Source organism: Lygodium microphyllum, chromosome 11 (genome assembly GCF_053477565.2).
Source record: "Lygodium microphyllum isolate KBCC chromosome 11, Lygodium_microphyllum_v1.1.10, whole genome shotgun sequence".
Classification (NCBI taxonomy): Eukaryota; Viridiplantae; Streptophyta; class Polypodiopsida; order Schizaeales; family Lygodiaceae; genus Lygodium; species Lygodium microphyllum.
The window spans coordinates 18128971-18154714 of NC_141145.1; the positions used below are offsets into that span (position 1 = coordinate 18128971).

Here is a 25744-nt window from a genome sequence, read left to right on the forward strand (position 1 = left end):
TGCTGAAACTGAAATTCAGCAGGAACTTGTACACAGTCAGGAAGCAAGACAGGTGCCTAGATGGTACACGCAGACTATGAGAGATAGTCATTTGGAAACACCCTTGGCTGGTCGTACTCGAAGGCAAACTCGACTGCATGATTCAGCACATTCCATGGAGTTTGTTATGGCAGCATGTACTCATGATAATGAGGAGCCTGAATGTTTTGAGGATGCACGACATAGTGTGCATTGGATGGCAGCCATGCAAGCTGAATTGGATTCTATTCATAAGAATCATACTTGGGATTTGGTGTCTTTGCCAGTTGGCAAGCGTGCCATTGGTACGAAATGGGTCTACAAATTGAAAAGGAATGCAGATGGATCCATAGATAAGTACAAGGCACGGCTGGTAGCTAAAGGCTACGCACAGAAAAAGGGCATTGACTATGAGGAGACCTTTGCTCCTACCTCCCGTATGACGACCATTCGGTCTATGATTGCCTTGGCTGCACATTTTGGTTGGAAAGTGCATCAGCTGGATATAAAGACTGCATTCTTACATGGGGAACTTCAGGAAGAAGTGTATGTACAGCAGCCCATTGGTTTTGCAGTTGAAGGCTCAGAAAATTTAGTATGCAAGCTGAAAAAAGCTCTATATGGTTTGAAACAAGCTCCACGAGCTTGGTACGCAAAGATAGATGCTTTCTTGCTTAGTCAGGGGTTTGTAAACAGCCCATCTGAGTCTACCCTTTATGTACATAAAGAGGGGGGATCCATGCTGATTTTGTGTCTATATGTAGATGACCTTTTGCTCACTGGAACACATGCTGATCAGATTTCAGCATTCAAAAATAATTTACAGCAAACTTTTGACATGTCTGACTTGGGTATTTTGCACTATTACTTGGGCATCCAGTTTGTACATGATGCTAGAGGCATTGGATTATGTCAGTCAAGGTACATTGGGCAACTTCTTGAGAAGTTTGGCTTACAGGATTGCAAGCCAGTTTGTACACCCATGGAACCTGGGCTCAAACTGTCATTACATGATGACAGTGATTTGTTTGATATCCATACTTATGCTCCAGCAGTGGGATATCTCATCTATCTATGCCACACTCGGCCAGACATACAGTTTGCCGTTTCAGTTTTGAGCAGGTACATGCATCAGCCTCATATGTCGCATTGGCAAGCTGTGAAGCGTGTGTTTCGTTACTTGCAGGGTACTAGAGCTCTTGGATTGCTTTATGCCAAGGGGGGACCACTGCAGTTACATGCTTACAGTGACTCTGATTGGGCTGGTGATTTTGATACTCGTCACTCCACTAGTGGCAATTGTTTCTTTCTTGGCTCGTCATGCATTTCTTGGCTTAGCAAGAAACAATCCACTGTTGCCACGTCGTCATGTGAAGCTGAGTACAAGGCAGCCTTCACTACTGCAGTTGAGTGCGTATGGCTTAGACGTTTACTTGCTGATTTGGATGTATCTGTTACGGAGCCTACTCCTTTATATACTGACAGTCAGAGTGCCATTGCAGTGGCACGGAACCCTGTGTTTCATGCTCGCACGAAACACATAGAGATTCACTACCACTTTGTCAGAGAGAGGCTACATGCAGGTGATATCAGCCTTGTCTACTGTCCTACCACCAGCAATGTGGCAGACATCTTCACCAAAGCTCTTCCACGAGACAAATTTGAAGCATTTCGCGATGCTTTGAATTTGACGCCCTTTAATGGCGGATGATCCTTGTACACTTGATCACTCTTCACTCCAGGGGGGTTTGTTGGGTATCTCACACGCCTTACTTACGCCTACGCTCATATGGGAGTGTGCGGGTGATCACTAGGACACTGGGGCACTTTTTACTCTCGGTAGGAGAGGTTTTTTCCCCCAGATTATGTGTACTATTTTGTATGTGCTTGTGGTGCACACTTACGGGCACTTACTGTGTTCGGGTGTGAACAGCCCCTTATAACTCTAAGGTATAAGGGTTATCATTTGTACTTTCAGCTTACACTCTATTCAGTACTATTGCATTGGGTGTCGTGCTCAACTCTGTCTCTCACTCTCACACTGTCTACTGCACTTCAGCTGCACCTCGATCCTCTCCCATCTGACAATTCATTGGTGAGACCATCCCAGCCAAGACTTTTATCCTTGGGCAAGTGTAACAAACCATCCATAACCTCCTTCTCATGAATATCTGTCTCCAAAGTAGTTTGCATGGCATGTGGAACCTGATTGCGGACCAAATCATAGAAACTGAGTGGGCATGAGTAATTTGGTCCGAAGCTGAAGGAGTAGAACCAAGAAGGTCTAGAAAATAATTCCTGCACATATTCACGATAGTCGGAGGATTAGTGACCATTTGACCTTCTGCATCCTGGAGTCTAGTCATATTCTCTCGAGCAGGAGAGGCATGGAGAGCTCGAAAGAACTTATGAGTCTGACAAGCATTGTCCTGTAAATTCTCACTCAAATTTTGTAATTTGGCCTGCTGATAAGATTTCAACTGAAACTTTTTAATAAGATCAGCCAAACGCATAGCCAATGGCAGCAGAAATACATCATCTGGAGTCTCCACTAGTAGAGAGCGAACCAAAACCAGTAAATCCTCTGCTGCTTGTCGACGCCGCCGACAAAGGGAGGCATGATGGATCCCATACTGCCAAGCAACCCGTTGCACATTAGAGAGCAATCGTTCAAAAGAAGCATTGTCCTCAGAGGAGAAGTCCAATAAAAATCTATCAATCAATTGCTGCATGTAACCCCGAAAGATTGAATGCTTCAAATAAGACGAATTGAAACGCAAAGGGAGTCTATCCAGAAATTGCTTAAAAGGTGCAGTGGGTTGTGCAAGCATCTCAAGCTGTAGAGGAAAATGGTCCGACAAAGCATATTGCTGCAACACTTTCATTTCCAGCATCTTGGGAAGAAAATCTCCAGTCCTTTCTTCTACAAAGACCAACTTCATAGCATGCAAGCTACTCTGAAGCACATAATGCTTCTTGTGTGGCAAGAAGGGGCATCCCTGAAGGATTATGAGAAGCTAGCAGCTTTTAAAAAGAAAAAGGGGGAATAAGGGCAAGGGAAAGACTTGATTCATTGTCCTTGGACTCTAACTCCAATTTTAGTTGCACAACTAAGACCAATGTGACAGAGGAACCCAATTTCTTGCCTCCATGATGCCATCATCTCTAACAAGCTCCCAAGCCCGTGAGGGACTATGAGATGATGGTGGTGGGTCTTGGCAACCTTTTGGAGTTGTTGTGGTCCAAGTCCATGTTGGAAGGTTTGGACAGCGAGCAATGCTTGCTCCTAGTCTATTCTCACATGGGGGGCAGTTTAGCGGTATGGCTAAAGTATAGTAACATGGGATGGGGATGGGAAGGGGATGGCAGGGACATGAATTGCCATCCACTGTTACCATGAGAGGGGGCTGTAACATTGGGACAAGACTAGAATGGTATGGGGATGGGATGGGACTGAGATCCAAAGCCAAGATTCGACTATTTTCACTTTCTATGATCAAAGATTAAGTATAATTGACATCAATATCGATGTCCTTCCAAGGCACCTTGGTGGTGGCTTAACCCACTCCTTGGGTATCCATGGTTCTCACTGATTTTCATAGTCTCTATGTGTATTATGATATTACAACTTCTTGCACATCACTACTATGGTATGGAACATGGTGGTGGTCCCTAGAGGTTTGTATGTTCCACATCATTGGCTACACATCTATGGGAGCCCATGGATTTATCATGCTCTCAAGGATGACCCGCATCACATCAGTTCCACATGAGATCATTAGAGCAGAGTATGCAGCACCTCCTATGATGACAAAGACCCTCTTTCAGACAATCAGCCTTATACACAGAGTACAAGATATGCATCCAAAGAGAGCCTTCGAGGCTTCCAGGCAGTTGGCACAAGCAGGACATGATAGCTTTCCTATTACATGTAGATGTAGATACTTAAACTCAGAACAAAGAAGTAAAAGATCACTGATGCTCTAGAAGACAAAGAACGCAAAGAAGACTTTAAAAATTAGCATCACAAACTACTCTCCAAGTCTGCAGCAAAATAACACACAATTGGCAAGGACAAATATAGCAGAAAACTACAAGCCTAACATTACCTCTGAATCATCATGCCAACAAAGCCGACGAATTGTCTCATTCACACTGCAGAAAAATAGGCAAGCACTTGATCAGTATATTATCCCTCCTTTATCAGCCATACTAATCATCAGCTCAACAAAGATGAGATGAAATCGTGATTTATCATCCACCTCTCTGCTTCATCATGATGTGGTGCTGCATTCAGTTGTTCTGATGTCAAAATATTCTTGGATGCCAAAAATTCTAAAACCTACAGTACAACAGTAGTACTCATAAAGCGTGATAAGATCTTTACAAGAAAGGAAGGGCTCTACATAAAGTTTGCAAATGTACTACAGACTAAGAAATTATAACAATTTAACTTCATAAAAGGCTAGTCCACCCATATTGTGTTCAGAAAAACACAAACACTGATACAAACAACAAGCAGGTCTTCCCCCTTACCTTCACAAGCTTGCGGATGATAGGTGTCTTTTGAAAGTTTCTTCTGAACTGCTTTATCATGTTATGCAGTACATGCAGACCTGATCAAAATCAGAATGAGTGACTGGAACTCATTGAAGCCAACATGCCAAATAAAACAAAAGTTGATCTTAACAATCTTCTCATATGACTACTATAATCGAAAGCTTACCGTTCTTATTCATAATTTCCGTGAGAATACTACGAGACAAAGTCTTCAACAACGCATCCAGCACTATTGATAGATCCCTTGTACTAAAAAAAAGTGGAGACAATGAACAAAACATACATCTAAAGACATCCCTTCAGAAAAAGAACAGCACACGAGCAATTCATATTGTAGATGGCAACACATAAATGATTCACCGCCTATACACATAAAATGAGGCAAGCACCTTGTAGACACCTCCCCATTGACAGTGTCACCAGTTGCAGCTGTCACTAGTAGAAGTTTTAGGTACTGTGTTGCTATGTCCTTGGGGGCAGACTGAGATGAAAACAAAATTTTTCAGTCAAAACATCAAGGTATCGAGTCAATTCCCAGACGACCTTGACTATGTTAACAAAAGCCATACCTGTCCTTTGCACAAACCACCATTTTCATCCAACATCTCATTTAGCTTCTCTTCAACTGTAACAAGAGAAATAAGGCCTTGTAAGCCCAAAATCGTTCAACAGTGATAAGAGTTTTGTATTACCAACAGAACCTGCCACATCAGGAATTTTACATGCATACAGAGTATAATATATCATATGTGCAAATTTCAAAATAAAGAGTTAAGTCAAAGAACCAGAAAACAAGGTACCTCCATCAAAGCGAACTCCAACTGTTTGGACTGTCAGCCTTTTTGCATTAGTAATATCTAGCTTTTGTAACTTAGTGCGAGTCTTAACCCGCTTGGAACTAGCTCCAAGCTTCTCATCATTTTCATCAAACATCCACTTTCTTTTCCCAGCAGCCATTCTCTGGATGCTTAACCCACTCTTTCCACGAGTTCCTTTGTCTATCAAGGGCTTTCGAATCTCATGCTGAGCTTCTTCCTCTCCACGATTTGATTCCTCTAACATTATAGGCTCTGGGTCCTCTTCATCTGATTCACTCTCAACTATTGAGCATGGAGTCATTGGATCGCCTCCAATGAACCCTCTGCATTCAGTAGAACCACAAAGACACTTCTTGGCTGCTGCACCACAGACTCTTACGAAGTTGTAATCAAAGGTAATTTCTTCACCCTGCAGCAAATGAAACAAGGTATTATCTTCAGCAAAAATTTATAAACACGAAAAGTTGGGATGTTCCTCTTTGTAGCTAATGATGTGAGGGAGGCAAATGTTTGTCTTGGCCATTAAATGTTTCACCACAACTAAGGATAAATCCAGTTAGGTAAGTTGTACCAATGAGTCCAGTAAGATAAGTTGTACCTGGACAGGTAATCCAAAACTTCTCATTATGAGCACATTGTTATTTCAAATAGTACATTGACCTCACAGATGCATGACAGCACTGTCTATGGTATCAAAGAGCAGTTTTACTATTCAAAGACGTCACCAACTGGTAGGACCAAGCCATTCAGGAGTACACCTTTTCTTCCCAAGTCAGTGTGACAAGAACCTGAATGATCAAGCATACTCCTGATCAGCCTTGCAAGGTTTGTGGATATAGCTGAAGAAATGTGTCGGTTCTCTGACTGAAAGGGTAAACACTAAACAACAACCTCATGGATTCCACTTGCTGTAATACGGCATACGGCACAGGGACATCTGAACATCACTCTTACATGAAGTCAGGTCCATCTCATTCGCCTTGAACAAAATAGAACTCCCCCCCCCCCCCCTCCAACAACAAATTACAAACCTGAACACCCACAAGGGGGGCACCTCACTCCAAATATTAGCCAAGAGAGCAGGCAAGAACCACGCTGGCATTTCCCATATGCATAGATACAATAGCTCACCTGCTGAATGAACAGTGGAGCTTGATTGAATTGGGACCCTCATCCTCAATGACCCTGCTAAGGAGCAAGACCAAATGTTCAAGTGGGCAAGGGTCTAGACTTACGCAAACAAACCATGTCGGCCTTGAAACATCCCCCTAGGATCCAACCTGCATATAGGAGACACAATAAAAGCTGTACCCATGGCAAAGAACATAAAGGGAATGGACATCAAATTCACCTTGTGTCCATTCCCAACCATAGAGCCTGGGAGCTAGTAACACATCGGACCACAACCATGTCCCAAGAGTTGATGTCCATACCATCAGCCAACACCATCCCAATGTACATGGTAATCTACATGCCGAGAGTTTAAGAGTGGTGATCACACAATGAGATGTGCACTAGGGCCTTCAGTCCTATAAACAAAACTCAGCTTTCCTAACCCTAAAGTGCACCTAATACATTTACACACTGTCACTTTATGACCACTATGACCAATGCCCCCAACACCCATCTAGATGTCCAAGGATGTAACACTTTCCCTCTTATGAATTATTGTTGTCCTCAGCAATATCCTCATGACTGAAGTGAGGAAACGACTCTTCAATAAATGTATGAACCATCAAGTTGCTCTGAGTCGGTTCCTTCACTATGACCAATACTACCAGCACCCATCTAGATGCTATAGAACCAATTTGGGTTCAATTGGGTAACTAGCAATATCCTCAAGACATGAGTCATAGGACTTCCTTAATCAAGACTACCAATCCACCTTGCCCAAACATTCTTTCAAATGACTCACATGGAACACCAAGTGAACTTGGATATCTAGGAGTAAATCTCACTTATAGGTCACACTAATCTTCTTAGTAATTTGAAAAGGTCCACAATATCTTGAAGATAACTTATAGCACTTGCCGCTAGTTATTCAATCAAAGCCCGTTGGGTCTTCAAGGTAAACCTACACACCCTCTAGAGCCCGAGGAGGATGATTCTAGTTAGCATAAAATGTAGCACGATCTTGGGTTGTTTTAATGCTTTTCTTTGGAATAGTAAACAACTCCTACATATCATGCAAAAAGTCCACCATGAAGTGCACTTTTGTGAGATGGAAGGATCGAGGTGCAGCTGAGATTCAGTAGACAGTGTGAGAGTGAGAGAGACAGAGTGAAGCACGACACCCAAGAGAATTGACTGAAAGAGTGTCACCAGAAAGTACAAAGTACAACCCTTAAACTTAGGGTTGTAGGGGGTGTTCACACCCAACGCACTTAGGATCGAGGTGCAGCTGAGATTCAGTAGACAGTGTGAGAGTGAGAGAGACAGAGTGAAGCACGACACCCAAGAGAATTGACTGAAAGAGTGTCACCAGAAAGTACAAAGTACAACCCTTAAACTTAGGGTTGTAGGGGGTGTTCACACCCGACACACACTTAAGTGCCCATAAGTGTGTAACATAAGCACATAAGCACATAAGCACATACAACAATAAGACTATAAGTCTTGGGGGAAAAACCTCTCCTACCGAGAGTAAAAAGTGCCCCAGTGTCCTACTGATCACCAACACTCCCATATGAGCGTAGGCGTAAGTGAGGCGTGAGTCAAATACCTAACAAACCCCCCTGGAGTGAAGAGTGATCAAGAGTACAAGGATCATCCGCCACCAAAGGATATCAAATTTAAAGCATCGCAAAATGCTTCAAATTTGTCACGAGGAAGAGCTTTGGTGAAGATGTCTACCACATTACTGGTGGTAGGACAATAGACAAGGCTGATATCACCTGCATGTAGCCTCTCTCTGACAAAGTGATAATGGATCTCAATGTGTTTCGTGCGGGCATGAAACACTGGGTTCTGTGCCACTGCAATGGCACTCTGACTGTCAGTGAACAAAGGAGTAGGCTCCGTAACAGATACATCCAAATCAGCTAGCAAGCGTCTAAGCCATACGCATTCAACTGTGGTAATGAAAGCTGCCTTGTATTCAGCTTCACATGACGATGTGGCAACAGTGGATTGTTTCTTGCTAAGCCAAGAAATGCAAGAAGAGCCAAGAAAGAAACAATTGCCACTAGTGGAGTGACGTGTATCATAATCACCAGCTATCAGAACACTCAGAAGAAGACTATGAAGCCAGAAGAAAACAGTCGGATGGGTGAGCACGAGTCATTCCTTTCACCTCCCAACCTTGCCTAGTATATTGCTGGCCAGACCATCGTGATCCAATTGCCAGCCGTCAAACCTTGGTGAGTCCTACTATTCTTGGACTCTTTTTAGTACTAGGCTCCCCTTAACCCCGTTCGGGCGCCGAAGAGCCCGGACGGTCATCCTCGTGCGTGTTCCCCATGATTTACCTTAATGTCACATTAAATGTCACTTTAATGTCACATTCAATATTTGTGACCTTAATGTCACATTAAATATCACTTTAATGTCACATTAATGTCACATTTCCTTCCCCTTAAGAATCGGTTTCGTCCTCGAAAACGATACTTGGAAGGTCTAACTGTAAATTGGGAAACCTTTTCTTTAAAGTACTTACTCACTCCCATGTTGAGCTTTCTTCTGAACAATCTTTCCACTTAACCAAACATTCTTGATAAATAGTATTCCTTGTTCGTCTATTACGAACATTTAATATTCTTTCTGGTTCATGTGGATTAGATTGGTCATTGAACAGCTCCTCAATGTCATCATTTAAGATTAGATTATCCAAATCACCCAGCTTCTTGCTTAATTTACTTACATGAAAAACTGGATGTATTTTACTACCAACAGGTAGTTGGAGCTTGTAAGCCAATTCTCCCACCTTTTTAAGTATTATGAAAGGATCACAATACCTCGGTGAAAGCTTTGGACATTGTCCCTTTTTCATAGTTTTAGTTTGTTCAGGCACCTTAAGATAGACCAATTCTCCTTCTTCAAAGGAGATGTCTCTTCGGTGAGGATCTGCATATGCTCTAGCTCGATTTTGAGCTTTTTTAATATTTTCTTGAGCAAATTTTAACATACTATTCATATCCTCCAAAAAGTCTTTAGCTGCCTGAACCTTTTCCTTATGCAGTCCTACTGCAAAAGGAGCTCTGGGCTGAAACCCATACATTAACATAAATGGACTATATCCAGTGGAAGAGTACTTGGCACTCTTATATGCAAACTCTGCTATCGGTAAATACTCTTCCCAATTAGTTTGCCTTTTACTTACATATGCCCTAAGCATATCTTCAAGGATTTGGTTAACCCTTTCAGTTTGCCCATCTGTTTGCGAATGATCCACCGTACTCATGCTAAGTTTAGTATCCAATTTCCTAAATACCGCACGCCAAAATTGGCTATCAAATTTTCTATCCCGATCAGAAACTATATTTGCCGGAAGGCCATACAATCGGTATATGTTCTCTACGAACAATCTAGCCAATTCTGGTGTTTTAACATCAGTTGAAGTTGGAATGAACCTAGCCATTTTGGTTAACCTATCCACAATCACCCACACAGAGTCGTGCCCCCTCTGTGTTCTAGGTAAAGCAACAATAAAGTCCATGGAGATACTCTCCCATTTTCCCGAAGGAATCTCTAGTGGATGGAGAAGTCCTCCCATTTTCAATCTTTCAGCTTTATTAACCTGGCATTTATTACATTTGACTATATAGTCAAGGACGTCCTTATTCATTCCAGGCCAATAGAATGCCTGTTAATAAGACTATAAGTCTTATTAACTCCTGGATGTCCCGCGCTAGGGGTATCATGACACTCAAAGAGTATCTGGCGCCTTATTTCTATATCTTTCGGGACACATACCCTACCCTTGTAGAGTAAATAACCATTATCAATGGTAAAATTCTTCCACTTGAATCCAGTTTGAGCAACCCCTGATGCTCCATTTCCTTGGTGAACATCCTCAGATATTCCTTCCTCAGTAGAAGCACTTTCATTTGGATCCATATTTTTTATTGCTTCCCATATGTTGGAATATGGCGGATCAACCTGGCATTTCCCTTTTAAAGATTCAAGCAAGTTGGAAGTGAACTGAGTAAAACTCAATTCATTAATGATGGGCATTCTGCTGAGTGCATCAGCTACTATATTATACTTTCCTTTTCTATATCTTATCTCATAGTCGAACTCTTGGAGGAGTTCGGTCCATCTGGCTTTACGCCCGTGTAAATCCGGTTGATCATTAAGCCACTTAATGCTTTCATGATCCGATAAAATCAAAAGTTTGGCACCGTACAGATAGTGCCTCCATTTCTTCATTGCATGTACTATTGCATACAGCTCCCTCTCATAAACAGAATAATTCTGTTTTGCACGATCTAATTTCTTGCTTTCAAAAGCAACTGGTCGACCTTCTTGTAATAAGACCGCGCCTATCGCCTTATCACTGGCATCAGCTTCAACCACAAATGGTTTATTGGGATCCACTATTAATAGTACTGGAGCCGTAGCAATAGCTACCTTAAGTTTTTGAAAACTTTCATTTTGGTCTGTTCCCCAATTAAAACTTTTTCCTTTCCCTTTAAGTTGGTCAGTCATTGGAACAGCTATTTTGGCATAATCTCGAATGAATCTACGATAAAATCCAGATAAACCTAGGAAGATCTGCAGCTCTTCCAGGTTCTTTGGAGGTGGCCATTCAATAATTGCCCTTACTTTTTCTGGATCCATGTTGATTCCCTGTTTCGAGATAATATGCCCCAAATATTTGACCTCTTGTGCAAAGAATTCACATTTAGTTTTCTTCGCATAAAGGGAATGTATTCTTAACAGTTGGAATACTAATTGTAAGTGTTCCAAATGTTCTTCTCTTGATTTACTAAAGATCAAGATATCATCCAAGAAGACTACTACAAAATGTCCTAGATAGGACCGTAAAACACTATTCATCAGCTTCATAAAGGTAGCTGGTGCATTAGTGAGGCCAAAAGGCATCACCAAAAAATCATAATGCGCGTATCTAGTACGAAATGCTGTCTTGGCAACATCTTGTGCCTTAATTCTTACTTGGTGATAACCTGATCTTAAATCTATCCTTGTGAAGAATTTTGCCCCTTGCAATTGATCAAAAAGATCTTCCATTCTGGGCATAGGAAATTTATTCTTCACCGTTATTTTATTAAGTGCTTTATAGTCAACACAAAGTCACATAGAACCATCTTTTTTCTTTACCAATAAAATTGGTGAAGCCAAGGTGAATTACTGGGTTGTATAAACCCTTTATCAAGGTAATCCTTAATTTGTCTTTCAACTTCTTGATGCTGTGTTTCACTTAACCTATACGGTGGTTTAGAAATAGGGTGTGTATCCTTATTGATATCAATTGGGTGATTTATATCACCCCTATCTGGTGGAAGGCCACTTGGTAAATCAGAAGGAAACACATCTTTAAAATCATCTAACAAACTACTTAATTGATTATTTACATTCAACTCACAAACATAAGAAAATTGCTGCTTTATATTACAAAAAGTGAAAGTGTTCTGTACAGGAAGAGACCATAACATATATACCTCACAAACTCCTCCTTTATCAGTTTCTGAACTTCAGTAGAACACAGCAAAGGATTATCAGATACTTCATGTTCACCTTGAATGACAAAAGTCTTACCATCCCTTTCAAATTCCAGTGTATTATGGTGATAACTACGTTTTAAGGATGGTTTCAATCCCCATAGCCACTCCCTCCCTAGAGCAATATCAGCTCTTTCCATGTTCATAATTTGGAAATCAAGTTTATCTTTATATCCTTGAATCTCAATTTCCAAATTGGATACCATTGTATCCCATATTTTATTGTCTTGGCCTTGCATCATATGAACAACATATTGATGCCCACTCTTTTGTTGGGGAAGTTTCAATTTTTAATTTTTTGACAAGTGCATAATTTATAAAATTATGTGTAGCAGAGTCATCAATCATGACTCTAACCCTCTTTCCGGCTATCAATCCATGTACTCTAAGTAAATCATGTGGCCCAAAAGTAGGCTGCCATATAGAAGTTGGCATACAACACTTATGTTGTACATCCATGTGCAAGACCTCCAAAGATTTGTACTTTTCATGCCCCTTTAATTCAAAGGTCTGCACTACATGGATTTGTTTTTCTTTTCCCTTGCCCTTGTCCTTATCCTTTCCTTTGTCTTCCCCCTTTTTCTTTTGAGGGCAATTCCAAGCAGCATGGTTAGGGGATAGGCAATTGAAACACAACTTTTCTTTTTTGGCCTTATCAAAGTCAGCAGGACTTAAGTTTGGCCTCACATATGGTTTCTTTTCAAAAGGTTGTTTTTTACCCTTAAAGAATGGTATTTTCCTTTTAAATTTGCCCACAAATTTTGAGGTTTCCAATTCCTTAGACTTGGGCTCCGTATCAGTGAGACTAGTGAGTGTACCTGGACGCATACTATCTTCATGAATTAATGCAAATTTAATTGCCTCTTCCAGCGTCTTAGGTGAACTCCTTTTTACTTCCTTTTTACAGGCTTTATCTAGCCCCCTAATGAATCCTCTTGTTTTTTTAAATTCATCTATTCCTTCCAATTTGAGGATTATCTCACGATATTCCTCCAGATATGTCAGCAGGGGTCTTCCCTTTTATCTGATATAATTCCAATCTTCCCAATTTCTTTCCATTTCATTTTCAGGAATGAATTCTTTCAAAAAGACGGATTCAAATTGAGCCTAAGTTTCAGGTATTTTATTTGCCTCCTTTAAAGTTCGCCACCACTTATATGCTTTGGGTCCCAAAGTTAAACTAGCCTCCAGTGCTTGGAGATGTGGTGGGGTATTTTTAAGTTTATGTAAATCTTTCCATTTTTGGAGGAAATTAAAAATTGTATCTTTATTCCTATATTTTTCCTCCCCGTGAAACTGAGGGGATTTCATATCCTTTAGAACTGGATTATCCCTCAATTTATGGTGGGGTTCCTTAGGATCTCGCATAATCACATCTAAATCTTTCGATGAAGATGGGACATCCGAGGTTTCTATCTTATTTTTATCTCTTTCTAGCAATAAAGTTATTTGAGATTTTATTTCAATGAGTGTTTGGGTTAAAAATTCCATTTGAACCCCCTGAGCTTGCACACGAGCAGTAAGATCATCAAATTGTTCTCGTGTAGCAAAAAATTATTCCCACTGTTCTTCTTGCATTTCTGGTTCATGGGGATCTACCATAGGGTGGTCCCCAGAACTAGAACCTTCCATTACTCTCTCTTTCCCTTTTTCTGCCATTAATACACTGGAATTGGAAAGCAAAGATAAGAAATTTGCATACAAAGTAAAGTACTTCCCTGATTTTAATGGCAGGAAGTTGCTGCTGATTTGTAAATAAACCCGAAGAGTAAGGAACAAATTTTATCGCCCGAACAAAGTCGGTTACGCAGGAAATGGAGCTTCTTTGCAGAAACGACTAGTATTCAGTCCCCCTTCTTTAATAATCACGCAGGCCATCAATGCTTCTTTCCTGAACTTGTTCTCTGCTGAGCTTGTACTTGTGATGCAAGTGCAGTCGAGGCTGGTGAGAAAAATTTCAAAACGTGCAGTCGACTGATCACACATGCATCAGAAAATAGCTTCAGTCTCAGTCTGCGAAAAGGGAAAAAAAAACGTGTGGTCCGTTGGTGCGTTTTCAGACAGGCTCACGCCAAGATTCGACGGCGCACGATCCAGCATACGGCGTTTCATGTAAAAGATATCCTCCCCACCATAAAATTTCGTGACGTAGATAATCGTCACGTCACATTTTATGTGACGTGTCACCAGGCGCCTTTGACCAGCGACTCACGAGTCCTTCACGGGTCGACGAGACAAGACCCGTCGACTGAAATGAATATAGTGACGAATGAAACCCGTCGACTGAATGAATAGCGGGGCAACTGAAACCGTCGACTGCCTTTTCGTAGAAGAACTCCACGGATCCACACGACTAAACCCGTCAGCTCTGATACCAATGTCAGAACACTCAGAAGAAGACTATAAAGCCAGAAGAAAACAGTCGGATGGGTGAGCACGAGTCATTCCTTTCACCTCCCAACCTTGCCTAGTATATTGCTGGCCAGACCATCATGATCCAATTGCCAGCCGTCAAACCTTGGTGAGTCCTACTATTCTTGGACTCTTTTTAGTACTAGACTCCCCTTAACCCCGTTCGGGCGCCCAAGAGCCCAGACGGTCATCCTCGTGCGTGTTCCCCATGATTTACCTTAATGTCACATTAAATGTCACTTTAATGTCACATTCAATATTTGTGACCTTAATGTCACATTAAATATCACTTTAATGTCACATTAATGTCACACCAGCCCAATCAGAATCACTGTAAGCATGTAACTACAGTGGTCTCCCCTTGGCATAAAGCAACCCAAGAGATCGAGTACCCTGCAAGTAACGAAAAACACGCTTGACAGCTTGCCAATGTGACATACGTGGCTGATGCATATATCTCCTCAAAGCTAAAACTACAAACTGTATGTCTGGCCTAGTATTGCATAGATAGATAAGACATCCAACTGCAGGAGCATATGTATGTATATCAAACAAATCACTGTCATCATGTAATGACAGTTTCAGTCCAGGTTCCATGGGAGTACAAACTGGCTTGCAATCCTGTAAGCCAAACTTCTCAAGAAGCTGCCCAATATACCTTGACTGTGATAGCCCAATACCTCGAGCATCATGTATGAACTGGATGCCCAAGTAGTAATGCAAAACTCCCAAGTCAGACATGTCAAAAGTTTGCTGCAAATTTTGTTTGAATGCTGAAATCTGATCAGCATGTGTTCCAGTGAGCAAAAGGTCATCAACATAAAGACATATAATCAGCATAGATCCCCCTTCTTTACATATGTAAAGGGTAGACTCAGATGAGCTGTTTAGAAACCCTTGACCAAGTAAGAAAGCATCTATTTTTGCATACCAAGCTCTAGGAGCTTGTTTCAAACCATATAGTGCCTTTTTGAGCTTGCATACCAAATGTTCTGAGCCTTCAACTGCAAAACCAATGGGCTGCTGTACATAAACTTCCTCCTGAAGTTCTCCATGTAAAAATGCAGTCTTGATATCTAGCTGATGCACTGTCCAATCATAATGTGCAGCCAAAGCAATCATAGACCTGATGGTCGTCATACGGGAAGTAGGAGCAAATGTCTCCTCATAATCAATGCCCTTTTTCTGTACATAGCCTTTAGCTACAAGCCGTGCCTTGTATTTATCAATGGATCCATCTGCTTTCCTTTTCAGTTTGTAGACCCATTTCGTTCCAATGGCTTTCTTCCCAAATGGCAAGGACACCAAATCCCAAGTTTGATTCTTAGTAATAGAATCTAATTCAGCTTGCATTGCTACCATCCAATGCACGCTGTGTTGTGCATCCTCATAACATTCAGGCTCTTTATTATCAAAAGTACTTGCTGCCTTAACAAACTCCATGGTATGTGCTGAATCATGCAAACGAGTTTGCCTTCTAGTACGACCAGCCATGGCTGCATTCAAAGGACTATCTTGCATAGTCTGCAAATACCATCTAGGTAACTGTCTAGCTTCCTGACTGTGTGCAAGCTCTTGCTGAATTTCAGTTTCAGCATTATGCTGAATATTCCGATCAGCTAATGGCTGAATTTCTGCACTTTCCATAGGAGCAGCTGGCTGAACATTAGGTTCATTTTCTGAAGCTCCAGCTGAATCACCAAAAGTAATGGGCAGCAGCCCTTCAAAAACATCACGGGCAGCCTGATATGTGTCCAAACCAGCCAAGGATAATTCTGATTTTTCATCAAAAACAACATCCCTGCTGACAAAAACCTTCTTTGTAACGGGATCATAGAGTCTATAGCCTTTGCTCTCATTGCTATATCCCATAAAAATGCACTTAACAGCCTTGTTGTCCAACTTTTTTCTAAGTACCTGTGGAATATGGGCATAGGCAAGACCTAAGAAACGGCGTTTCTGCACACTGCGATTTGGGACAAAACTTTGGCCCGAACGTGAGCATGCTCCGACTCCCACATTCCAGTCGGCTTTTCACCCGCAGCCCACCTACGTTTCTTCTCTCCACTCTGTCGGGACTCGGGCCTGCTCCTTTGTCGACTGACTCCAGAGCCACTCTCTCTCTCTCTCTCTCTCTCTCTCTCTCTCTCTCTCTCTCTCTTTTTCGTACAAGGTAATTGTATTAATTACGAAAAAAATACAAGATTACTTGATTACAAGATACATGATGACACAAAGCCATCATGTGAAGAGGTCTCTCTCTCTCTCTCTCTCTCTCTCTCTCTCTCTCTCTCTCTCTCTCTCTCTTTTTTTCGTACAAGGTAATTGTATTAATTACGAAAAAAATACAAGATTACTTGATTACAAGATACATGATGACACAAAGCCATCATGTGAAGAGCTCTCTCTCTCTCTCTCTCTCTCTCTCTCTCTCTCTCTCTCTCTCTCTCTCGTAATGGATGTTATATTTATAAAGTACTATACGACAAAAGAGTTACAGAAGTCATGGCAAAGACGCAAAGGAAATTGCCATATGCCAGGGAAGTAAGTCCTCCCGAGGGAGTAAGTCAGAGTGCCGAATGAGATCTATCTGCCAATGCAAGAGACCTTTAAGCCTAGCAATATGTCCCTGAACATTAGAGGCTGAATCAAAAAGAAAAGCATTCCGAATGGTCCAATTGTGCCAACAGCCCCAATATCTAAGAAAGTGAAACAAGATCTTCATATGCGCCTGTGCCGGTGTGGGGTATTTGGGCTGCACAAAAACCCAATCAAAAGGGCTTAGCGAGAAACCAACCACTGCTCGCCAAACCGCTGACAAGAGTGACCAGATTTTATTAGCGAGAGGGCAAGAAATAAATCGATGACGCGCCGATTCCACACTGGTGGTGCAAAAGAAACAATTGCCGTTGGAGATTCAACACTTGGAAGGGCTGAAGCAAGAGGAAGACCACCAATCATCACCCTCCAAAGAAAGACCTTGCATTTGAAAGGTGTCTTGTTCAACCAGCCCTCCATCACAGTTACCTTCCACCATGACTCAATTTTACTCAATCCCCATACAGTATTAGCTTTAGTAACCAGCCATTCATGATCTTTAATCAGAAGATGATACACCTGGTTAGCTGAGGCCTTATCCAAATTCAGTCGGCTTGCAAGGTCCCAATCCTGCCAAGGACGATCCGAAGCAAGGGCAGGAAAGGGTTGTCTGCTCTGAAGCACCATCAAAAGCTGTCCCCATAAATCACGGTATCCACGAGGGATCCTAAAAAGCCTCCTAGCTGTATGAAACGATATCAACACATTGCGACTGGCAAGGGTGGCATCTGCAACTGAAGTCAAGCCCAAACGTGCCATGCGGTTAAATTTTGATCTAAGCTCATGTTTGCCTTCCCAAGAAAGTAATCGCGAGGCTGTCAACAGTTCCAGTTGAAAAGAGTTAGTAGCTAAGCGGTCCTCCGCTGGATGCCACTGAGCCTTCAGGAGAACCAATTTCCAGGAACATACCAAATGAGCAAGCAGGGATGATAAAGGACTAGAAAACCGAGAGTCTGCATTAAGAACATGCCACTAGGAGCTCCGAATTGGGGTATTACCATGCACAAGCCCGTGATCCTCAAGAAAATAATGGGCTAAAAAGACCCATAGGTGATGATCCAAGCACATGGCACGAAAAAGAGACCAATGGAGTGCCAGCATATGAGTTTCGGCATCCAAAATAGCCCCACCACCCATGTGTTTGGGGATACATGCATGCAACCAAGAAATCCATGAAATTCCTGCATGCAAGGAGTCCTTCCATAACATGAAACGAATGTACTGAGTAAGAGCATTCAATGTAGTAGTAGTCCAAGGCAGCAATGGCAAGAAATATGTAAGCATTGGCAACATAATTGTCTGAGCCACTTTAAGGCGAACATGGAAGGGCCAAGCCTGTGACTTCCAATACAGAAACTTAGCTGCCAGTTTCTGTGAAATCCACTCTAGTAGTTGCTTTGGCCGAACATCAGCACCCAAAGGGTACCCAAGATGCCTAACAATGGAACCACGAAGAACAACCATTCCCTGCCAGTCCAATGACTACAAATCTGACTCCGTGCAATTGAGAATGGCTGATTTCAAAGCATTGATATGAAGACCAAAAGCATGACCACACAGAGTCCAAACATCTAATGCTTTGAGAAGATTATCCTTGTCCGCACGCAAAATCATAAAGCTGTCATCAGCCAGGGATTGACTAATGAAGTGCTGTCCAAAAGGAAGAGACAATCCAGCCAACTAAGCAGAAGCTGCCATATGAGATGACATCGAAAGAACCGGATGAGTCGCAAGGGCAAAAAAGAGAGGACTCAAAGGGCAACCCTGTCTCATAGAGCGTGCAAGGACAAATGGCTCGGTAACACCACCATTCAGCATAACTCGCGAAGAAGCCGCAGCACTAATGGTGTAGATCAAACGAGACTTCCGAGTACCAAAGCCCATAGTAGACATAAATTCTGCAATGAAAGACTAGTCTAAATAATCAAAAGCCTTTTCGATGTCCAATTGAATCAATACCACCTCCTGATTAGAGTGCCTTGCATAGTCAATAGCCATTTGCACATTTAAGACATTATGTAGAATGTTTCGGCCCTTAATGAAACCATATTGAAGAGGATGCACAATGGCAGGAAGATGCTTATGGAGCCGATTCTCCATCACTTTGGAAAAGATTTTATACATAGAACCCATCAAAGAAATTGGTCGCCAATGTTTCAACATATACGGCAAAGGAACTTTTGGAAGCAGTTTGATAAGTCCTTCTTTCCATGAGGAAGGCATGAACCCCGTTTCCCAAACCTGCTGAAACATAGCCGTCAATGGTTTCACCAATCGGGTAGCAAAAACCTCAAAGAATTCATTGGTGAGACCATCCCAACCCGGACTTTTATCCTTGGGTAAGTGTAACAAAACATCCATAACCTCCACCTCACGAATATGTCTCCAAAGTAGTTTGCATGTCATGTGGAACCTGATTGCAGACCAAATCATAGAAAACTAAGCGGGCATGAGTAATTTGGTCAGGAGGTGAAGGAGTAGAGCCAAGAAGATCTAGAAAATAATTCCTACACATATTCACAATAGTCTGAGGATCAATGATCATTTGACCTTCTGCATCCTGGAGTCTAGTCATATTCTCTCGAGCAAGAAATGCATGGAGAGCTCGAAAGAACTTATGAGTCTAACAAGCACTATCTTGCAAATTCTCAGTCAAATTTTGCAATTTGGCCTGCTGATAAGATTTCAACTGAAACTCTTTAATAACATCAGCCAAACACATAGCCAATGGCAGCAGAAATACATCATCTGGAGTCTCCACCAGTAGAGAACGAACCAAAGCCAGTAATTCCTCCGCTGCTTGTCGATGCCGTCGACAAAGAGAGGCATGATAGATCCCATACTGCCGAGCAACCCGCTGCACATTAGAGAGCAATCATTCAAAAGAAGCATTGCCCTCAGAGGAGAAGTCCAATTAAAATCTATCAATCAATTGCTGCATATAACCCTGAAAGATTGAATGCTTCAAATAAGACGAGTTGAAACGCAAAGGGAGTCTATCCAAAAATTGCTTAAAATGTGCAATGGGTTGTACAAGCATCTCAAGCTGTAGAGGAAAATGGTCCGACAAGGCATATTGCTGTAACACTTTCATTTCCAGCATCTCAGGAAGAAAAGCATCATCGTGCATGATGTACATTCGGTCCAACCGCGACCATGTAGTTGTATACTGTGCAGAATGAAAAGTAAACCCTGTAGAAGAAGGTTGTAGCCATGACCAGAGATCTTGCTTAAGTACGGCAAGAGCAAACGCATTCCACACACGGCTTTCCAGAGCGTCCATCACCGAATGCTCTGATGTGGACTGTGAAGAATCAACACACATATTAAAATCCCCCATCAAAAAACCCCGTCTTCCAAGTGACAAGAAGGTCTGCAAAGTATTCCAAAGATCCCGGTGGGATAAAGGGTCATTTAGAGCATAGAGCCCAAGTAACCATAAGATCTCTCCTTCAAATAAAACTTCAATCACCACAAAACGACCATATACATCATTTTTAATAAGGACAGGCTACATCATTTTTAATAAGGACAGGCTGATATTTCTCATGTACAATCATAAGCACACCAAAATAATGCATGGCATATATCCCTGTATAAAACAAGCGAAACCCATGGCAATCCACAACTTTTCCTGCTTCACCGTGACTCTTGTGCTCAACAGCACACAAGACATCCCACTGATTCTCATGCAATAAACTCCACATGGCATGTTGCTTATTGCGAGAACAAATGCCTCGCACATTCCACGTGGCTATCTTCATGTGTATTCAAAAAAGAAAATCAAGAACGAGGTAAAGCTTGCCTCGATTTAACCTTTTCTGCTAGAATGTCAAGGACTCCCTCATCCAAAAAATCAGCTAACACGGCAAAAGAGTTCTGATGGCCAGATTTAGAGGTAGACGGTGTATCCACTGTCTTGGGAATGGAATGGGCATAACGATGATCCCTTGGGGTAATCACGTTACCTCTAGCATCAAAAGCCAACTTAGCAAATGGGCCCTTCGGACCATCCGTATATACTTTCCTAGTGGGCTGATTGCGAGGAGCAGAAGAAACCATAGCATGAGTAGTGTGCTCTGAAGACAACATGTATTTCCTGTGCATATAAGTATGCAAGGAATCTTATGAAGCATTAGGCACAGTATCCACCATGCCAGCATCAAACCTTTTACCTTTTTTAGCACGTACATCTACCCAGTCATTGTCACGGGAATCCAAACCCGAAGCATGTTGTTTGCCTTTATCCAAAACTTTAGGTGGCTGGGTCGCATCCTGCGACGGAGCATCAAGCAACATATCTTCCATGGGAGGCAAAACATGCTTAGCATCTGAAGTCGGTTGCTTCGCTGCTCTCTCTCTCTCTCTCTCTCTCTCTCTCTCTCTCTCTCTCTCTCTCTCTCTCTCTCTCTCTCTCTCTCTCAGTCTCAGGTGATCATGATATCTAGATTGATTCGCAGCAAGGCCTCAGTCCCACATGACATTGTGCGAGCAGAGCTTGCCACACCGCCCATGCTAGTCGAGGCATTATTTCAGACAGTCTGCTTCCTACACAGATTCCAGGATATGGACAGAGATCGCATTGCATATAGAGCATATATGGCATCTCAGGAGATGGCTCGAGCGGGGGATACCACATCATGGTATGCACAGACTAGAGCTTGGTTTGACACACATGGGCTAGACATTGATAGACTCCCACCTCTTCTATATGATACTCAGGCTCCCACTTACACCCTCTCTCTCTCTGAGAGGAACAGAGTCATCAGACAGGAGATATGGCATATTTATATACAGAGGACATGGGTCAGCCCTGCACAGCCACTGCCATCGAAGATGGCACATTATTATACACAGTTCTTGAGTATATCAGAGCAGAGATTCATAGAGATTCCGAGATATATGCAGATCTAAATGCCACATCGATTGAGAGTTCTTATTGGACAGCTCAGGGTATCATCACATCAGCTTATGATTGAGAGTGGCAGAGCCAGTGGCATCCCACGGGAGGAGAGGATATGCCCCCTTTGCAGATCAGAGGTGGAGCATTTTGTTCTCAGATGCCCGGCATACTCAGAGTTGAGATCTAGATACACATTGAGCAGCTCACTTCAGGGATGTATGACTGATATGGATCAGAGATCATTTGGCCGTTTTCTGGGAGAGGCATGGCACATCAGAGAGCAGAGCACACAGCGGGTCCCAGTCAGAGAGGGGCCCACCCAGACGACTATTACACAGTTCTTTCAGACAGACAGAGTGAGAGCTACTGTACCAGCCTCCAGCCAGACCTCCGGGCTCACACTACAGCAGGCTGAGGACCAGCGTACCTGACGCCGCACAAGGATCCGTGGGTTTCGGACCCCACAGCCACACCGACAGGAGATCCGGAGGATTCTTGATCTACATCGACACCAAACTGAGATCCGACGACACTCGACACATTGGATCTCAAATCTCCAGTTTGCTCTTTCTCCACCGCCGATGTACCACATCCTGCATCCAGGAGGGATCACCTGCTATTAGCGACTTCGACGACTGCTACTACATCCCAGGATAGTATATCTCCCTGCATCTGTTACATACACACATCGCACCACTTTATCACAGCCGACAGTTGTTCCCCTATCACAGCCGACATTTGTTCTCCTTTTGTAGCCATTATCTGGAGTACCAGAGCTACATACGCATATACACATACACGACACTTATCACACTCACAGCACCGTATTTTCAGTTTCCAGTTTTTAGCTTTTCATTCAGCACTTTTATTTTGGATAGCTGGACCTCATCAGTTGTATCACAGTTTGTCTCATAGGCCAGTTTTGGTCTTTAGAAGACGTTAATATAACTTCTCTCTCTCTCTCTCTCTCTCTCTCTCTCTCTCTCTCTCTCTCTCTCTCATCTTCTATCTCAAATTTCTCTGTGGTTGTAAGTTGTAGCTTGTGAATCGTGATTCTGATTCGTGAAGCTGTAACCATCTCACGTTGCAGGCTAGGCCCTGCACTCATCATGGTGAAGGATGCTGCATGGGATCATGTGACGATTCTCACCGAGTATAGAGGTGGTGGTGGCTCCAAGCGATGGAGATGTAATTATTGTGGCATTGAAAGAGGAGGAGCAGCCACAAGGATCAAAGATCTTCTTGCACATGTGGCAAATAAAGACATAGGCCCGTGCCCAAATGTACCCGCAGATGTAAAGGCTTCTCTTCAAGCATGGAAGCTCAGTCGGTTAGGCAATCAAAGTGCATCAGTTATAGGGAGAGGGGAGTAGATGATGTAGCTTCTGCAGCAACAGGGCCATCAAAGAGGAGTAGAGCTACATTGGAGTCAGATGCAGCTTCAGTGGGAGGGGCTGGGGGGTCGGGGCCTGGGGCGCACAGGACTCCATTGGCAGGGTCCACTTTTATAATTGTAATTTGTTATAAACTTATACATGTGTAAATGAAGGATTGAGGAGCTTCAATGTGTGTGGAACACGCGATGGGATTGGTTTCATAGACCAATCCATGCTGTTGCACACGTATTGCATCCTCTATGGCGTGATAAGATGCAATACGAGAATGAGGAGCTAGAGCATGGCATTGAGGAGTACTTCTCAAAGTGGGCAGGAGGAGATGTGCAGATGCTGAGAAGGCTAGGGGATGATCTTCTCCTCTTTCGAAATAGGAGTCTCTCTTTTGGTCGCCCTAGAGCAGAGCTTCGAGAGACACAGTTGCAGCCTGTGTCTTGGTGGGAGAAATATGGGACATCCGCACCTACCTTGGTAAGTAGGCTAACCCCATAAACCATAGTCTAGACTCAACTTTCAAGCTTCAGGACAAACATCAATCATGATACAATAATCAATTATAATATTTTTCTCTTGTTTTTGTCATGTGATTGGCAGAAACGTCTTGCCATTCGAGTTCTTTCACAAGACTGCAGCTCAAGTCCTTATGAAAGGAATTGGAGCACTTGGGCCCTCTTCCATACAAAGAAAAGGAACCGTTTGACTACAGCACAGCTTGAGAGACTTGTGTACTGTCATTGTAATCTTCGCCTCCTCGAGCACACATCTTCATCTCTTGAGCCTTGCCAGGTGAATGTTGACAAGATTGACATTGAGAAAATGAAGGACATTCCAGACATTCCCAGAGAGGAGCTAGACATTTATACCATGCTATATGAGGAGATGTCAGCTCCAGCGCACCACACACGAGCTTCATCACGGAGGTCAAGGTCGACAAGCAGGGGGTGCAAGCACTTCAGCAAATGTACCCTCGCCCTCATTTAGTAGTGCCAATGACCACTCTGAGTCAGATATTGCTTCTGTCAGTGCATCTGGCAGTGCTAGTGGTAGTGATGCAGATGCCGAGGAGGGTGATCACTGATGAGACTTGAGTCTTGACTCTTCAGAGTTCAGACAATTGCTCTCTTGTGTGACTGTGTCTTATCATTTATATTTATGGTCATTGATTGAGGACTCAGTGGACCGTGTTGTTTTATGGATCATTAGTTATCAACTTATCTTTTATGCTCTTGTATCTTTTTTCATGATTCATGAATATGATCCAACCTCCAGGTGTTTTTGTGATTCATGTATATCTATTATTATGTTACATGTAAATTGTAATGATCTAATCTTTAAAGTGTGATCTATGAATATCTTTAGAGTGTGCTTGGCACTTGTTAATTCAAAGTTTAAGTATACTGTATGAATCCTGATGTATCTTTCGATTTTGGAAATCGGTGTAGGCTATCGGTAACAGGTTATAGAAGTTAGGATTTAGGACCTCCGACCTAGTATGATAGTATCAAATTTCAATGTTAATAATTAATTGTATGTTAATCATGTATGTCAAGTATTTCTCGATCAAGTGACAAGTGTGGCCTATTGTCATCTATCATCTATATTATATATTAAATCGGGGTTACATATTTCCTTGTATCCCCGTTTCCCCGTTTCTTCCTGGAGACGAAACTCCATTTCTACAATTTCCCCACCGTTTCTATTTTGCCGTTTCCGAAACTCCAAGTAACTATGCCTACAAGCCTTGTAATTGACTCATAAGCTTTTGTCCCTAACAGTTTACATTGAATGTAATCATGCAAAATTGATTCATGCTATGGCATCATGTATGAATGATGGGATGCAGAGTTGTTTATGATACAGGACATCATATTGTACTTGATTTTATAATTTGTGATTGCTCTTGCAGTCAAGAAAACAAGCTTGATTTGAGTTAGAACTTATGAGATAATACTCTTGTAATCTTTGCTAAGAACATGCAGTTGGAAGCTCTATCAACGTCTTCAAGAACTTGGCTTGAAACCTTCAACCCTTCTCTTATCTCTACCATCTCCGGAGTCTAAGCTCTTGAAACCCCACACATTCTTCTCTCTCAAACCCCTATGATTGACTGTGAAGTATCTCTTGAACCTTAAACATTCAGTGTAATCTACTTATCTCTTGAAGATACATCTCTATCTATCTTGTCCAGTTTTCTTGCCAAACCCCTCTGGTGACCTTCAACCCTATGCACTGCAGCATTGGTGAACCCGATGTGAAGGTCGGTGTAAGAGAACTCCAAGATGGGGGATTCTTCAGAAGATATTGTACAACAATTGGTGCGCATACTGCAGTAGACTCAGCAACAAGAAATCCAAATGTTAC

General features: G+C 42.4%; 2 protein-coding genes across 2 annotated transcripts in view; one reads left to right on the forward strand and one right to left on the reverse strand.

Annotated features, from left to right (window-relative positions):
* Positions 1 to 25744, reverse strand: part of LOC148028588 (uncharacterized) — a 97531-nt gene that overhangs the window by 8740 nt on the left and 63047 nt on the right. Inside the window, exons 11-17 of the mRNA XM_087688849.1 lie at positions 5379 to 5805; positions 5148 to 5203; positions 4968 to 5059; positions 4745 to 4827; positions 4555 to 4634; positions 4281 to 4360; positions 4128 to 4173 (exon numbers count right to left, since the gene is read on the reverse strand). Coding sequence (XP_087544975.1) covers positions 4128 to 4173; positions 4281 to 4360; positions 4555 to 4634; positions 4745 to 4827; positions 4968 to 5059; positions 5148 to 5203; positions 5379 to 5805 — 864 coding nt within the window. The remainder of the gene's footprint in view (positions 1 to 4127; positions 4174 to 4280; positions 4361 to 4554; positions 4635 to 4744; positions 4828 to 4967; positions 5060 to 5147; positions 5204 to 5378; positions 5806 to 25744) is intronic.
* Positions 23525 to 24461, forward strand: LOC148028589 (uncharacterized). The gene is made up of 3 exons (XM_087688737.1): positions 23525 to 23854; positions 23978 to 24303; positions 24407 to 24461. Exons 1-3 carry the CDS (start codon positions 23639 to 23641, stop codon positions 24459 to 24461), a joined length of 597 nt encoding a protein of 198 aa, XP_087544863.1. The 5' UTR covers positions 23525 to 23638.